We start from the raw sequence: 17,749 nt of genomic DNA on the forward strand, positions 1-17,749 counted from the left end.
TAGCTGTTTTCACTTCCCTATAACAGCACTTACAGTTGACCGGGGCAGCTCTAGCAGGGCATAAATTTGATGAACTGACTTGTTGGAAAGCTGGCATCCTATGACAGTGCCATGTTGAAAGTCACTGAGCTCTTCAGTAATGCCATTCTATAGTCAATGTTTGTCTATGGAGATTGCATGGCGGTGTGCTCAATTTTATACACCGGTCAGCAACAAGTGTGGCTGAAATATCCCAATACACTAATTTGAAGGGGTATTCACATACTTTTGGACATGTAGTGTATATACATTACCTATGAAGTAAAAAGTGGGCCATTACTATGAGCTTCTCGATACTGTACATGTGAACATCTGGTAGCAATAAATGGTTTTCCCCTCACTGGCCACATGGTAAACACAGATTTAAAGTGTTTAAGTTGAAAATGATTGCTTATATAGGGTCCTATGTGGCTCAGTTGGTAGAATATGACGCTTGCAACACCAGGGTTGTGGGTTCGATTCCCACCGGGGACCAGTACAAAAAAAGTAAGACGAACGTATACACTCACTACAGTAAAGCCACTCTAGATAAGAGCGTCTGCTAAATAACGAACACGTAAATATCATCACTATCTGAACATTAAGCTTTTGAATGAAACAAAATCCAGTGAGGCTGGCGTAGGGGGTGAAATGCAGTATCAATTAAATGGATTTGTGAACTAAAGTACTTCTATAATACAGCTGTTCTGTACACGTCATTAAAAAAACAAATGTATGAGTTTTCAATACGAACAACAGACAAGAAGTCTCAACCAGTTGTCGTTGACAGTGCCCAAAGTACTTGAGCATTCAAAATAGATTACCTGAACTGACGGTGGTATACTACAGTGCTATTAAGTTTCTGTACATACACTAATTGTACAAAACATTAGGAACACCTGTTCTTTCCATAAAATTAGACTGGCCAGGTGAAGTCTATGATCCCTTATAGATGTCACCTGTTACTTCAATCAGTGTAGATGAAGGGGAGGAGACAGGTTAAAGAAGGATTTGAAAGCCTTGTGACAATGTGCCATTCTGGTGGTGCATGGGCAAGAGAAAAGTTTGAAGTGCCATTGAACAGGTTATGGTAGTAGGTGCCAGGCCAACCGGTTTGAGTGTGTCAAGAACTGCAACTCTGCTGGGTTTTTCACACAAACAGTTTTCCGTGTGTACCAAGAATGGTTCACCAGCCAAAGACATCCAGCCAACTTGACACAACTGTGGGAGGCATTGGAGTCAACATGGGCCAGCATACCCGTGGAACGCTTTCGACACCTTGTAGAGTCCATGCCCAGGCAATTTGAGGCGGTTCTGGGGACATAGGTGGGGGGAGGGGTGCAACTCAATATTAGGAAGGTGTTCCTAATGTTTTGTGCACTCAGTGCATAATGGTAATTCTATTGGAGGGTGAGATGCTCACTGAACTATTTGTGTAGGGGTGATATAGAAAAAAAACATGGAACAAAAATGCATTGTAGTTATGCTTGTCATCCCTTGTGCTAGCGGCTTCCATGTCAGCAATGTACACTATATAAACTTGTTGTGCAATCTATCAGTGCGGCTGTCAGTCCATGTCTTCCTGTGCTGGGTGCTCATCATAGACATCCTTGACAGCCAGGATCCTGTTGAGCATAATTCCCAGCCTGCCCTTGTCCATGGGGACGTCAGAGTACCAGCGAGAACTCTCGGCCATACATGTGCCCTCTGGCTGCAGGTAGAATGCACTGCAGCTGCTCCGCACACCATCAGAGCTGTAAGAACACAAAGACAGACACCATATGTGAATCTAAAAAAGAAAACTGTACCGTTTTATTTATTCATTCCAATCAATATTCCCTCTAATGTTTTGGGGCACCGAGCAAATTTTAGGTCTTGTGAGCAGAATCTTGAATGTTGTGAGAATTTTGTGCAACTTCCGGCACGTTTACAGTGAACACTGAGGCGGCAGGTAGCCTAGTGGTTAGAGCGTTGGACTAGAAGGTTGCAAGATCGAATCCCCGAGCTGACAAGGTAAAAATCTGTCGTTCTGCCCCTGAACAAGGCACTGTTCCTAGGCCGTCATTGAAAATAAGAATTGTTCTTAACTGACTTGCCTAGTTAAACAAAGGTCAAATAAAAAACTGAGGCTGTACCACTTACAGTAGCCAATAGGCTATTGTGGCTATTTGATCATAATGTAGGCCTACCAACAAAACCAATGGCGCAAATCCCATATTTTCACATGGAAATAGCTTTTGATTTCTACGGTATAGCCTACAGTAGCCTATATGTGGTGTTCAATGCAGGCATACATTGCATGAGACAAAAGAGTATATTATGAAGGGCTTGACATTAATGATTTTTTTCTTGGTCTAACACCATGGGCCAAATAGGTGACTAAACTGCATAGTATGATGCAAGAAACCACTTTACAAAATACAATTCATTATTACTACCATACAGAAAATTAGACAATTGTCTTATTTGCATATTAAAGCCTGTCTCAAAATAAAACAGTCACTAATTATGACATAAGCTTTTTACCTGACTGGCCTTTCAAAGACAGCTTGAAGTATAGCCTAAGCCTACACGTTTTGTGCTGACCTATACTTATCTAGAACTGGGCTAATAACTCGCTAACTTGCAAAGAATATCAACAAATGCGCATATACACAGCTCTGATCTGAAAAGTGCATTCACTCCCGGGTGATTGAAAAAACACTCGTGGGCTAACCCGCAATATAATTTTACTCCTTTGCGCTCCGGCTCTGCCTACAGCAAAAATCAGACTCAATCTTGCAAAATTAGATTTTTGGGGTTTGTTGCATATAATGTTGATTCAATCACAATCTCATTTCTTCTGCACGGCAGTCCTGGTGGTGGTGCGCGACCACCCGCAGCTTAGAGGGAACATTGTAGTCAATGAATCAAACAAATTCCAACTCTTTGACAGCCAGGGACAGTCCAAGGCCTTTAACTGGCATTTTAAACCCTGCTTTGCATACCTGGACAGTCCATATTGCTTACCATTTGGAGAGGTAGAACTCAAAGAATTTGACGGGGCATCTGAGAGGGTTCATCCGGTTCTCTTGTTGCTCCAGCTCAGAAGGCTCATCCCGTTTCCTCTTTCCCAAGCCGACCTCTGTGTGTGAACAGAACAGAGTACAGGCTCACTTCACTGTCTGACCCCTGGTCCTTTAGTTTAACAATTGGCTTCAGTTACAGTTAGGGCTATGTTAAACTGATGAAGAGGATGGCCGGACAGTTACGAGGATCAGTGTTGAGGTTTCTGATGAAAATAACTTCGTTTTTTATAAAACCATGTCACTGTCATACTTATAAAAAGGTTAATAAAATGAATATTATTTTGCACTGGACAAGGTCTTTCTTACAAAGACCAGGGTACTTTGATGTCATGAATTTGCCTAAGGTCAGAAATACACATGATTTATTCAACGTTGATGTATGGACTTTATTTATTGTGCAGCTACATCTAAAACACGTTAGAGACATTCAGTCAGATTCTCTAGTATCATGTTGCACGACTGAGTTGCTCCACAGCTACTTTAAGCTTCCTGGTTTTCCCTTGGCAAACAGTGTTCTAAGACACATACCACAGTGTTCTAAGATACCATCGTACACCTCCTATGCTGAGAGCAGCTCTTCAAAAGAACTCCATTCTGTGGTATAAATAGCTGTCAGACACACTGAAAATAGCAGTATGACTGAACCAACCGGGGGGAGAGACAAACATCCTTCTCCTACATCAACAGCTGCCTCACATATTTGTAATATTTAAGACAAGCACCCATAGAACAACTGTCAACAGGTGACAGAATGTCACTAAAAGCTTTTTTTAATTAGTATTTTGTCCATCAGCATAAAACCGCAAAAGTAGTGCCAAACGGATCAATTTCAAACTGACCTACAAAGCCACTGAGGAATCTAGCTAGTGACACTGATATGCAGAGAATGATGGCCGGGTTCAAAATAAACCTGTGTTTCAGTCAGAACATGCCAGTAAACATAAAAACACTGAGGAGGATAGAGGTGTGGGTCTAGGCTAGCCTATATGTTTTAAATAAACAACTGTCACAAGGCCAATTTCACAGACATTGCAGTGTTATCTTCCAAGCAGTCCATCTCATTAGCAGCATGTTATTTGATTGGTGGAAGCCAATGCAATGCAGAGGGTTTTAACAGTTCAACTGTTTTTACTCATTTAGCTTCAGGGGAAGCTCTTTGTGGTCAGCAGCACCATGTTGAGGAGTGGTGGTCTCTCCCTATGGAAATTACCCATCTAATTGCACTTTAAAAACACACTTTAGTGATAAGGATAAGAACAACCCAGGCTCTAAGAGTTACTTTAAGACAAAATGTCAACCCATATCATTCCTCAGCAGATAAAAGCAAATGAGTCTACCACACATTGGTCAGGAATACATCCAAATTATATGTACACTACTTTGAGGATGTTTTGGAAAATAGCCAAAATTCTTACCAGTCAACTGGACCTCATAACTCTAAACTATACTTGTCTACTCAAAGATTACATTTGAGCTAGTTGCAGTGCCTCCATACCATAGCCCTGGTCAGCCCCTTGGAATTCAGCTGAAAGGTGGCACAACTCAAGATGGGTGACCTGCTTCCCCCCCCAGATTGGGGTCACGGTTCAAAGGAACTCGATGTCTCAGCGGTTACTGGGAATGACAACTAGCCTATCTTTCAATGGGCTACGAGGCATACTGACACCTCTCATTTACTAGGCTTCTTATACCAAAATAATACACAGAAACCACACTAATTGTAAACTCTCTCACCTTTGCTGGTTCTCTTGTGATGTGATTTGGGGTGGTAGCAGACACTAAATGACTTGACCATGCCATGTGGTGTAGACCTCCTCTTGGCCTGGCGCGTGACTGTAGCGAAGGAGAGCTGGAGGTGCTGCTCCACGGTGGTCAGGCCAAAGGACTTGGTGTTGAAGAACATGAGGGTGTTGAGCAGGACGAAGGGTGAGTACACACCCAGCTGTTTACACTCCCACAGGTGCTCCTCCAGGACACGAGACACGAGACCACCTGCATCCCAAACACACAAATACATTACATACACCCCAAATACAACACATACACAATGTGTGAAAAATAACTAGAAACGTTATTATGAACCCACCGTTAGATGGCAGCCATTTGTTGACAATCTTATTCAGCTCCTGGGCAAAGGTGACATATAACTGGTCTGTGAATATATTCACCATCCGGCTGTTTTCGAGGAGATACTGGAAAATAGACAAGACAATTGTGAACAAATGTGTTGGTTGAACACAACGTATAAACAAAATTGACATTGTTTGTTTAGCAATCACCTTCTCTAAAAAATGTAATTACTTGAGATTTGAATAAGGGTATTCTTAGACAAGTTGCATAGATGAACTACCTGACTGAAACATTGGGACTGACCTGTTGAATACCAAGACATAGGTAAAATATGCTGTCAGGCTTGTAGCACGGTCCTCTGGGATGAACAGTGTCTTGGACAAACTGTGACAAGCCATGGTTCAGTTCCTCAGGACTACACAACAGAAGGTCTAATGGTTTCTCTGTATAGGAGAAACATTTAAAAAGGTGCTTTCGTCAGGATTACATTGAAACGTTACCGCCCGTTTTATTCATTGGAGATCAATCAAACTCACAGCAGAGCCATCAAAGAGCTATCTACCAGTTAAGAGGTATCTATTAACTCAGCTTTCAGACTACAGCTGAAACGTCTTACGTTTTCTGTCATCAGCGTCTGAGTGCTTGCTTTGGGACCATGACCTCCAGGCTTTGACCCCAAGGGAGCTGTTCAAGCCAGCACCAAGAGGCTGACTGTCCAGGGGATCATGTAAGGTCATCTCTGGCATAGCCTGACGCTTGGGACCCTGTGACACAAAGCCTATATTAGACATCACAGTGCTATGACCTGTTAAGGGATAATTACTGTAGTTAGTTATTTATATTTTCTTTAGAGTGCATTATTACATACATTCAGCGTCCAGTTTATTAGGTACACTCATTTAGTATCGGGTCAGACACCCCTTTGCCTCCATAACAGTCTGAATTCTTCGGGGCATGGAAACGTTGCTCAATTGGTATCAAGAGACCTAACATGTGCCAGGAAAACATTCCTCACACCATTACACAACCAGCCTGTACCGTTGAGTCCATGGGCCCCATCCTGCGGTGTCATGCTGCTTACGCCTAATCCTGACTGCCATCAGCGTGACACAACAGGAAACGAGATTGGTCTGACTTGACATGTTTTTCCACTCAATTGTCCAGTGTTTGTGATCATGTGCCCACTGGAGCCGACGCGTCTTGTTTTTAGCTGATTGGAGTGGAACCCTGTGTGGTCATCTGTTGCAATAGCCCATCCATGACAAGGATTGACGAGTTGTGCGTTCCGAGATTCCGTTCTGCACACCACTGTTGTACTGCACCGTTATTTGCCTGTTTGTGGCCCACCTGTTAGCTTACACAATTCTAGCTATTCTCCTTCGACACCTCTCATCACCAAGCTGTTTTCGACCACAGGACCGCCGCTGACTGGATGTTTTTTGTTTGGCGCGTGAAAAGCTCAGGAGGCTGGCCTTTTCTGAGACACTAAAACCTGCACGACTGGCACCGACGATCATACCACGCACAAAGCCGCTTTGGTCACTCGTTTTCAATCGAACACTAACTGAATGCCTCAATGCCTGCTTTATTTATTAAGCCACGGCCACGTGACTCACAATCTGTAGGAGCGAACCATTTTCATGAACGGGATGGTGTCCCTAATAAACTGTACCTAATATATTCTTCAATATTTGCAACAATTATTAAGACGTTGTCTGGTCTAAGAGACCACCAAAACTCAAGAAACAGTAAGTCAACATTTTTCAGTAAATATGTCAAATACTCTTGAAAATTTCCAAAGACTGTCCATTGGTAAGCAGTCCATCTTGCAGGTTTGGTGACTGTTACATGAGCCGCGTGTTTGGGATCATGCCTGCCTGCTTGCCGCCAGGGATAGATTTGCTTTTCAACAACCATTTCACCTTTGGGACCCTGGTGCACCTGTCTAAGAACGTAGAACATGACCACTGGTCTCCGGTAAGTCTGACACCAAGTCATTTATCATGTTTGTGCCAGCTATTTTCAGATTTCCAGCATACCATGTGATTCCTCTGTCTCTCTCACATAAGTCGAGAATCAACTCTTTTCTGACACTATTTAATGCAATACAAAATTACAGTCAAAGTTAGGTTTAATGAAAGACTGCCAAAACTAAAGGTTTGTCAATTAGGGAGAGGATAATCAAAGTCCTGCCTATGGGACAGGCTGTGTTTATTATACCTTCTGAACAGCGACGTTGGAGCTCTGCTCTGGTGAAGTAGCATGAGGCGGCATCCCACAGTCAAAGAGAAAATCAACATTTGGGTTCAGGTCCAGGGAAGCTAAAGAGCACAAATTAAATGACAAAATATATATCTCAGACATCCCGTTGTTGAGAGTATGTGTGAAATTACAGTGAAAGTTTACACATCGCAGACTGCAAAGCAAATTCCACCTTTCATATCACCTTTGGTGAGCTCATCTACTGGGTCTTGACCTGGCTCAGTCAGTACATCATCCATATCGACGGCCATGGAGAGGATGTCATCTTGGGATGAAGACTCAAATAAGCTGTAGTCCTTCAGCAACGGGCCTGCTTTCTGATCACTGTCCAGATCTACAGATAAACACAATCATAAAATTATGATTCTATATAGAACAGCAATAGCGAGTTGACTAAGAAGAATAAGTGCAGGAGCATTACCAGACAGATCAGAGGAGCCCTTGCCTTTATTCTCCTCTGCTATCATGTCTGCCATGGCCAGAATGTCAGCCTCCAGTGGATCAGACGGGATCTGGAGTTTCAGCTCTTTTATATATTCCACAAGCTTATCGATATGATCCAGTGTGACAGGTAGGAACATGGGGACTGGGAGCTAAGAGAATAAGGAGCAAAACAATAAGCAGACAAATAGGGCAGTCACTCTAGAGAACTATACACTATTGCAGTAGTGCTGAGCGATTAACCGGAATTGCATTTATTTTTTCGGTTTTTAAACAACTAATTGACCGACTCAATTAAATTATTAGAATTCCATTTAGTTCTTTTTTTTTTGTGTGAGCTCAGTTCACAGTTCCTCTAGAGATAAATCAGATCCAAGCCCAAACTGTGCGATGCAGTAGGGAGTTGTAGTTTCCAACAGGCTAATATTCTACATAGTTTAGAGCAGAAAACGTTGTAATTAACTACATTGACCATAATCCATTATGCGCCTACTTGGCCGGTCTGCTTCTCTTTTACGCCTGCTACATAACAGAGAGAAGAATGGGCGACCGAGAGCAGTTGCTTCATGAGGTATCTCAACGTGAACATACATTATCTAAGTGATTGATAGTTGGTATTCAGCAGTCATAAAAGTCAATTACTTTGAACTACTTAAATAGTGATTTTGTCAGACAGCATAGGCAGCAGCTCTACAGAGATGAGATATAAAAATAAAGTAATCAAATAAAACAGTTGAAATATACACAAGTGAAACATTTTATTAAAGTAATGTGAATAAATTGTTAATAAGTGATACTCAGTAATGGGCAGTCACTACCATAATGTGACTTGTTTTATTTATTGTGTTACAGCATTCAACACACATAATGCATAGTGCATTTAATGTTTTTAAAAATATTATAATTGAAACCCGTGATTATTTGTTAATAATCGAACAGAAACTGAACCGACCTTAAATCGCTCAGCACTAGTGTGCAGGCATCCATATCGAACAAATTTGGGTGGATACAAAGAGTTACTCTTGTCTAGACTCTAAATGAATGACGATAACCCTAGAGTCAATTTTGCACAATACTCAACAGGACCTAGACAAAACCAACTCACCGGCAGAGGCAGGGCCATTGTTATGGGAGTGTATTGACAGTACATATTCAAAGGCACAGGAACAAACACAGGCACAGGGACTGGCAACATCGCAGGTGGAGACTGCAAGAAATCATCTGAAACAGACAGACAATTTATGAAAACCATGAAGCTGTGTTTTTGCCATTGCTAATTATAATTGTTGTAGGCCTGATTTAACAAAAAAGCTCTTACTATATGAATAGGGATATTTTGTATAAATAGTATAATATTAAATACAGTATAAGACTAAATCAGTGAGTCCCATAGAGAGAGACATGGGTTTTTGTTAACCATTACCTGTCTGGGAACTCTGGGACTTCATCTCAGGTTTACATGTGACACCGGTAGTAGTCATCATGGGTTTACACATGGAGGATTTGTTCCTTTGGGAGATAAGTGGAGTGACGGGAGGAGCAGACTTGGCTACAGTTCTTGTCAGTACTCTTCCTGTGGCCTAAAATAACAAACATTTAAAAAAAATATCAGAATAGGGACGGTCGCTCAGATTTGACTGAAATTAAGCTACGTTTTTTTTCAAGCAAAATAAATGTGGGGTGGTGAAAGCCATGATTAAATGCATTTAGTTCTCTTTTGGTGGCATTTCCCCCCCACCACCTTTTGGAGCATCGAGTCAAAAAGCACACTTACTTCACTTGTCTTTGTAGCAGCAGGGGGAGGCGTAGAATCTGGGGAATTACCTGTAAGCCCAGTAAACATATAGAATTTTAATAGCCAATTACTGAGAGACGAACACATGTTTACAATTTCACAAAGGCATTCACTGTAATTTTGTAACACCAAACAATTACAAAGTGTACTTATAAAAATCATTCCCATGTATGGATTGGGTTTATGAAAAATAGTGTGTGTGTTGTGTGTGCACGCGTTTGTGTACATGTAGCACTGTTGAGCAGGCTCTCAGGGCCCTGCTTGGTGTCTAGGTTGGGCTGGTTCTGTTGGCTGTAAAAGAGCAGGAGGCACGGCTCATCACAGTAGTGTTTGATCTCTCCCCTCCAGTGGATGGTCTCCAGGAGCTGCCCCTGACGCTTGCAGGCATGGCACTTTGCTTCCTAGGAGAACAGACACGGCTCAGAACACCCATACATACAGCACACACTGTAGCATGTTAAAAGAGGACACTGCTCACACAATTTGATCGCATATCATGCATATTCTTCTGATTCATTTTTTCCCATGCATGAACATATTCTGCCAGTTTGCATTCCAAAGCTACCATTCCTATATCAAGTCTAGAATACCACATACAAATGTACTATGTACAGTGACAGAGTGAACTGAACGCAGCCCGTGTACAAGCAGGCATCTACAACTTATCAGGGCCGGTTATATGGCATTGTGATTGATTATACATACTTTCAGGGACCACAGGAAGTATTTGCTTTTACAATCTTCGCTGCAGAAGTCCCACGTGTTGCCATCCCGTTCCTCTGTGACCGCCCGTGAGCAGGTCTGAGAACAGTATGTACAAGTTATACAGCACAGGCCCAGTTGTTTAGCAAAGTCTTGCTTGTATAGTAGTATGCAACCTTGGTAAAAAAAATAAAATAAAGAGACAAAACACTTATAAGTCTCTGCCTAGACACATAGGAAAGTGTTTCCATGTAAACCAACAATCTATTAAATCTACAAATGCACACAGAAACACATGCATTATCCTAACCGTCACTGCAGAATGCCTTCTCCACCCCAGAGAACTTTATCTTCTCATGCAGAGGTTTCTCTTGCTTGCAGTGCTCACACACAGAAACCACACCATTCAGGCGCTTGTAGTCCTCACAGCACTCCTTACAGCAAAACTGATATATTGAGTCCTGAAAGCAGATGAAATAGAATGGTGCATGTACTTTTTATTTGAGTAGTCTTGATAAAATAAGTGTCCACTAAACCAGCTGTAAGACACATTTTTGCCACAATGTTGAGACTAGTAAATTAATAAAAACACGCATGTACAAGGAATTACCTGCCAATCTAAGATTTCTGGTTTCCCATTGAACATGTTATGACAGGAGACACAGTTGAAGTAGAGGTCTCCATTGGGACTGTTGCGCTGTGAAGAAGCAGTGAGCATATTTGTTAAATTGGGGATTAAACAAGAAAATGAGCAGCAAAGCATTTTAGCAAAGGCAAACAAAACAACATCACAGGACTAGTATCAAAGACAGACTCAAGAATCTCTCAGAGGTTTTGCAAGAACAAAACAAGCCCTAATTCATAGGTTTTTAGGTAGAATAAAGGTGAAAGCTTTCAAAAGGTGACCCTCTCCACATGAAAGCGCTTTAAGATGAGCTTTTATTTTAATGGGCTCCAGAAGTGAGGCGGAGCTCCCCACTGCAGCCGCTTGGTGTGCATTTTAACTAGCATTTTTCTGTTTACAGGCACCTACGGCCAAGCCTGTACATCACACTGTAAATATTAGCCGTTCTTTTTAATCACTTTCAGAATCCTTCACCAAAAATCTCCTTTGAATGATTTTTTTTATTGAACAACTGAGGCATAAAAATGTACGTTTAAAAGAAATCCACATAAAACAACAAAATGTTGTATAAGCATCTGGCAGACATGTTTTAATGCAAAAAACATACTTAGATTAGACATGACTAAACATTGGATGATGCAAATGTAGACTGTTATTTTGTCTCAACTCTATTCAGGGTATGGGGCTATCCTACCTGAAATGTGCTCCAACAGCTAGGGCTACAGAAGACGTAAATGGTCTCATTTGCTTTACAGTAGTACGGTTCAGAGGGGCTTCTTTTGCAGAAACAGCAAGCTTCACTGGGAACTGGAAAAGAAGATTAGTAATAATGAAGACTAATTCAGTCAGACATCACACCATTCAGATTGTGTAAACAAGCCAAGAAGAGTAGAATGTACCTGTGTCCCCAGAAGTTTTCACTTTATGTGAAGCGATACAGCACAAAGAACAGAAGTGTTTGGTCTTGCCATACTGATCCACTTTAGACAGCATGTCAAAGATCTTACACAGAGTCCTACACCACTGGCACGAGAGCACCTTAGTGTTTTTCTGAAATCAAAAGACAACACACAGCAGCCATTGAGATCAACACCATATCATTTTCAGGTAGAAATATGCCTATAGTACATTCCTTCACCCACCATCTTATAGAGTCTGAGACAGGAGGAGTTACAGAACCTCCTCTGTTGGCCCTCATGCAGTAGGTACTCGGGCCGGGAGGTGAAGGTGTTGATGTAGGTGCCACAGGCGTCACAGCAGCTGGTCTTCAGGCCCTTGGTGGCCCGGAAACGGTTGAAACAGGCATCACTGCACATGAGGTGAATCACATTGCCCATGGTTACCTCATGGTTGATCTGAGGCAGGAGAGTGAAGAAATGTAGGACAGGCTCAGAGATCATTTCAATCAAATCTAACTTAAAATATCACTTCCCTTGGTGTTTAAATCAGCCCACCAAAATCTTGTAGCTGGCTATGATTTATTCTGGTGCATGCTCATAGCATACGAAGCCCCACAGCAGCACAAATTACAGAATTCCCTCCTCTATAAATCACAGCATGCAATACATCTAGTTAGAAACATACAAGTCGGTTTTCAATTAAGAAATGATCAACACTAAGACAGTGAAATGTGTTTAGGTATTCTTTATGGTCACTTCTGGGAAAAGCCCATATTTTGACAAATACTTCACATCAACACAGGTGGTTGGTGGCCCGCCCTAGATAGACTGAGCTCGGATTGAAGCGTGCAGATCAGATCTCTAACCAGTATTTCTAACACAAAAGGCAACTTTAAAGAATGTATACCATAATCACATCATTGTGTGGTTTTGCAGCGCTTGGCATTAAAAAGTGCTTACTTATTTTGAATACATTTTATTGTACTAATTTACAAATGACTAACAGATGGTGGGGGGGAAACAAACCAGAATAGGTAAGGCTGGTGCCAGCTTTTCGATAAATTGTTGCAAGAGTAGAAGCTGCAGTCTTTAGAATAGCTTCAATATAAAGTATGGTTCAATATAATGTACACACAAAAAAAGCCTACTGCATTTTCAAATCAAAGGCATTGTGGAAGTGTAGTCATCCTGTGTTAAATCATTATCCTACTGTCTACTGGAGTTCCCTCCTACTGAGACTCCCTGCCATTAATGTGTTCAACATGAAGCCAAATTGGTTGGGAGCAGATCATTCAAAATGTTATGGTCAAAGCTTTGGTACCTCACGCATGTGGTTGCACACACTGCATCTTTGGCCAGGGGTACTTGGTTTGAGGGGCTGTTTCAGACCCTTCTCCAGCCGGGCCTCAAACAGGGAAAGACAAGTGTTGTTGCAGAATTCTTGGAAGGATTGTGACTGGCCAACCTGTGCAAGCATGGTGTCCTTACTATTCCCCATGTCCCTAAAAGATACATTTTGTTGAGATCAAAACAATGTACAAGGTTTACACTTACTTTACTGTGAAACATGAGGAATTGGTTATGGATCCACTGTACTTACTGGAAAGAGAAGCTAAAAATACATTCACTGAATATCTACTGAGAAGCTTACCTTTTACAGAAAGCACAGGGCTTTTTCTTGGGAGCTTTCTTGCCAAAGGAGTTAAGGCAGGTGGAGCTGCAGAAGAGCTGAGGCTGACCCCTGCGCTGGTAGGCTGTCTGTCCACTCTGCAGCATTCCACTGCAGTTGGCACAGAGGACTCTAGTAGGCTGGCGAGGGGGTGGCAGTCGGGGTGGAGGGGGTCCTCCAGACCTTTGGGTGTACCCAGGGGTAGAGGCAGGGCCAGACGGCTTGGGAGCAATGAGCCGGGGGGACAGGGTGTTGTGACTCCTTTGGGAGGCCCTGGTGGAGCGTCGGAGGCCTGACCGTGCAGGGTCAAAGTCTGTGTCCCTCGGATCGTCAGCTGTATCGTCAGAGTCGCTGTCTGTTAGCTGGTCTGCAGCAGGAGACAATGCATTTAGGGAAACATGATAATCATAAATAGACAAATAGTCATACATAATGAGTTATTGAGACTAAACATAAGCAGCTTGTGAAGTAGTGATGTTTAACCTCCATCAGACGTAATGTTTTTCCTCACTTCTCCACGACGAGGACGGCCTCTCTTTCTCCCCTACAATAAATCAGAGTAAATAAGGTTAATTCACTTACTTTTAAAGAAAATGTCTGCAATGAATGGGAAGTAGTTTTTGTACCGTAGTATTTTGACCACTTTGAGAAACTTTTGGATCTTCAATGGCGACCTCAGTTTCAGGTTGTTCCTCAGCTGAAACAAACACAATCATCAGTAACTAAAGGCTGTTCATGACATATATATCCCAGCTGTATGTGAACTGTGATGGCTATTTGAAGAAGTGATTGCAAATTATTTCTCAAAAACATGTAATGTAACCTAAATTAAGTTTTACATTTCACTTTATAATTCTCCAACTATTTCTGTGGCACTGAGACTTCTATGTGTGACATTGAGACAAGAGTAATAAAGTAATAATAATAAAGTACTAGGAAGGAGAAAGATCTTACAAACAAATGTTCCTTACTAGTACACATACCTTCACCTGGTGTCAATGGCTGGGCCCAGGATGATAGTGGGGACATACTGCCCCTCACTGGTTGTTCTCTCTCATTCTTTTTCTCTGCTGTGCCTGTGTCTTCTACCTTTGGCACCAATCCAAAGAATGACAAGGCTTCCTCTTTGCCTGGACCATCCTCAGAGTGTGAACCCTCTACACTGACTATAGAAGGCATATTTGGATCAACGTCATCTTGAGAAGGTGCAGAGGGATCTTCCAGTACTATGTCCATTCGCTCCTCTCCCGTCTCTGGCATCGGTGTCCCAGTTACAGTCTGAGTTCCCTCTGTGACCTCCAGCCTGTCTGTCCCTGGCTCAGCGCCCATTTCTGGCCAGGCTTCTGTGTGGCCCTGACCGCTCCACTCATCCTGACTGAGGCCTGTAGCTGGGCCTGAAGGTTCGGGAAGGTCTGAGGGCCCGGGAAGGTCTGAGGGCCCGGGAAGGTCTGAGGGCCCGGGAAGGACTGTGCGACTGTAAAACTCCTCCACCTGGGCTTTGGACAGTTCCAATGAGTCTGGGTCCCCCAGGATGCTCAGGCTGTCCTGAGTTTTCTGCCTCTCTCTTTCAGATTGGGTGAGAAAGGTTGTCAGCTCATCAAGGTTCTGCTGCTGCCCACTTTGTCCCTCTGTTCCCTGTGAGCTTGAGTAGGTCACCTCCATATCAGTCTGTAGGTCCATATCACTCTGTGTAGACAGTAGGTCTACATCAGTCTGAGCAGGCAGCAGGCCCATATTGGTGTGCCCAGAAAACAGGTTCATATCAGTCTGTGTGGATAGAAGGTCTAGGTGCACATTCTCATTGGCCATCTGAAAAGAGCCAGAGGTTTCTGGATGCTCTGAGGGTTCCATACTCTGCACCTACATAAAGAAAACAAAAACACAATGGTTTGATTTCAGTCTCAGATGTCATGTCAATCAAATGTGGTGGTCGCTGGATAAAATTACAGCCATAAGTAGTTTATTGTGGCTCCTCTATTCTTGACAATGAGGTCCCACCAGTGAATGCATCTACTTACCTAAGTACATTTGCTAACTAAAGTTCACTACTAGCTAGTTCCACCCATATCAATGTTGCTGCCTTTTGGCGCGCCTCACCTGGCGGCGTCTCCATTTCTGTAATTTAGAATGCTAGTTAGCAAGCTGGCTACCTGGAAATCTATCTAGCTACATGTTAGGCCATTACTTGCTACACATAATGCATCTCAATGCTAGCAATACAGTAGACATAGCTTGCTACTCGCAAGGGAGGCGTATGTTTATGACTCTGCAAAGAGACCGGTACTGGCTAAAGTTAGCTAGCTTATAATAGGCTATCTGCTAACGTTACGAAGCTAACGTTTCCTTACGCAATCTAGCCGTCAAACTAATTCACTAGCTGGCTAATTACAATATAATAACTGTATTACAATATACTAATAATGGTTAAACAAATAATTATAGACTTCAACAATATATGATGAATTTACCTGAAAATATTAAATGTTACTGTAGCTAAAATGTTGCATGCAAGCGCCACCAAACTGCGGTCTAGCGTGCGTGCCTTATTGGCTAGTTTCAAGCTACAACTTCTTCTACTATGGCGGCCTGAAAACAAACGTTAGAGGTGCATGCCGCCACCTACTGTACTGGAGTGTGTGGTCAATCACAGGTTACAGCCTTTAGAATAAAATAAAACATACATTAAAATTAAATAATACCTAATCCTGTACTACTAAGAAAATAATAAAGAGCCCTACTAACTTCTAACAAACCCTCCCCCATCACCCAAATCCCTTCCAACCCCTCAGTCCAACCTCAATGACCCTTATCAATCTTTGTCTTTCTTCCACGTACTTACAATTCAACAGCACATGCTTCATCATTTCATTAACCATGCACTCCAGACACAAACCATTTACATGCTTGCCAACCAGATCACAGGAGGTTGGTGGCACCTTAATTGGGGAGAACGGGCTCGTGGTAACGGCCGGAGCAGAGTAAGTGGAATGGTATCAAATACATCAAACACATTGTTTCCATGTGTTTGATGCCATTCCATTAGCGCCGTTCCAGACATTATTATGAACCATCCTCCCCTCAGCAGCCTCCACTGGACCACAAGTTCAATGTACACTGAACAAAAATATAAACTCAACATGTATATAAACTCCCATGTTTCATGAGCTGGAATTAAAGATCCAGCTCATGAAAGATTAAAGCGCATTTCTCTGAAATGTTTTGCACAAATTTGCTTACATCCCCGTTAGTAAGCATTTCTCCTTTGCCAAAATAATCCATCCACCTGGCAGGTGTGGCATATCAAGAAGCTGATTAAACAGCATGATCATTACAATATGATCATTGACAATCAAAGGACACTCTAAAATGTGCAGTTTTGTCACACAACACAATGTCACAGATGTCTCAAGTTTTGAGGGAGCGTGCAATTGGCATGCTGACTGCAGGAATGTCCACCAGAGCTGTTGCCAGAGAATTTTATGTTTGTTTCTTTATAATAAGCCATCTCCAATGTTGTTTTAGAGAATTTGGCAGTACGTACAACCGGCCTCACAACCGCAGACCACGCCAACCAAGGACCTCCACATCCGGCTTCTTCACCTGGGGTACCGTCTGAGACCAGCCACCCGGACAGCTGATGAAACTGAGGAGTATTTCTGTCAGTAATAAAGCCCTTGTGTGGGGAAAAACTCATTCTGATTGGCTGGGCCTGGCCCCCCAGTGACGTGGGCCTATGCCCTCCCAGGCCCACCTATGGCTGTGCCCCTGACCAGTCATGTAAAATCCATAAATTAGGGCCTAATGAATTTCTCTCAATTGACTGATTTCCTTATTTGAACGGTAAGTCATTAAAAACATTGAAATTGTTGCATGTTGCGTTTATATTTTTGTTCAGTAAACAATGGGCGAGTTCGTTTTGTGCCCCGGGTTGGTGGAGATTTCACTTAAGGACCCATGGAATGGTCTAAAATGTGCAAACTCCGCCTAAACGGGGCACCGGGCCATGCATAACGGACTTGCCCACTGTCCCAGGCGCATCTGAGCAAATATCCCCTTCCTAGCAATGACTGGCTGCTTTTAAACAGGCAGCCCAATTCTGATATTTTTCCCACTAATTGGTCTTTTGACCGATCAGATTAGCTCTGAAAAAGATCTGACGTGATCGGTCAAAAGACAAATTAGTGGAAAAAAATTCTGAAT

General features: G+C 42.5%; 1 protein-coding gene across 3 annotated transcripts; it reads right to left on the bottom strand.

Moving 5' to 3' along the window:
• Positions 1–658: 658 nt before the first annotated feature.
• LOC115154552 (zinc finger MYM-type protein 3) lies at positions 659–16,112 on the bottom strand. 3 transcript variants are annotated; one of them, XM_029700868.1, is made up of 25 exons: positions 16,018–16,112; positions 14,533–15,409; positions 14,176–14,246; positions 14,033–14,093; positions 13,532–13,916; positions 13,202–13,382; positions 12,124–12,336; positions 11,881–12,031; positions 11,676–11,788; positions 10,967–11,053; positions 10,667–10,817; positions 10,360–10,532; positions 9,881–10,055; positions 9,634–9,683; positions 9,283–9,439; positions 8,965–9,080; positions 7,864–8,011; positions 7,603–7,752; positions 7,377–7,477; positions 5,773–5,920; positions 5,460–5,599; positions 5,173–5,278; positions 4,821–5,078; positions 3,028–3,142; positions 659–1,772 (listed from the first exon to the last, which is right to left on the bottom strand). In XM_029700868.1, exons 2-25 carry the CDS (start codon positions 15,398–15,400, stop codon positions 1,586–1,588), a joined length of 4,305 nt encoding a protein of 1,434 aa, XP_029556728.1. In that variant the 5' UTR covers positions 15,401–15,409; positions 16,018–16,112; the 3' UTR covers positions 659–1,585. The 3 variants fall into 3 exon arrangements, with proteins under 3 accessions (XP_029556728.1, XP_029556726.1, XP_029556727.1); XM_029700866.1 differs by having other exon boundaries at positions 7,840–8,011; XM_029700867.1 differs by lacking the exon at positions 16,018–16,112 and adding an exon at positions 15,568–15,673 and having other exon boundaries at positions 7,840–8,011.
• Positions 16,113–17,749: the final 1,637 nt, after the last annotated feature.

The sequence above is a fragment of the Salmo trutta genome, chromosome 19, assembly GCF_901001165.1.
Source record: "Salmo trutta chromosome 19, fSalTru1.1, whole genome shotgun sequence".
NCBI classification, from domain to species: Eukaryota; Metazoa; Chordata; class Actinopteri; order Salmoniformes; family Salmonidae; genus Salmo; species Salmo trutta.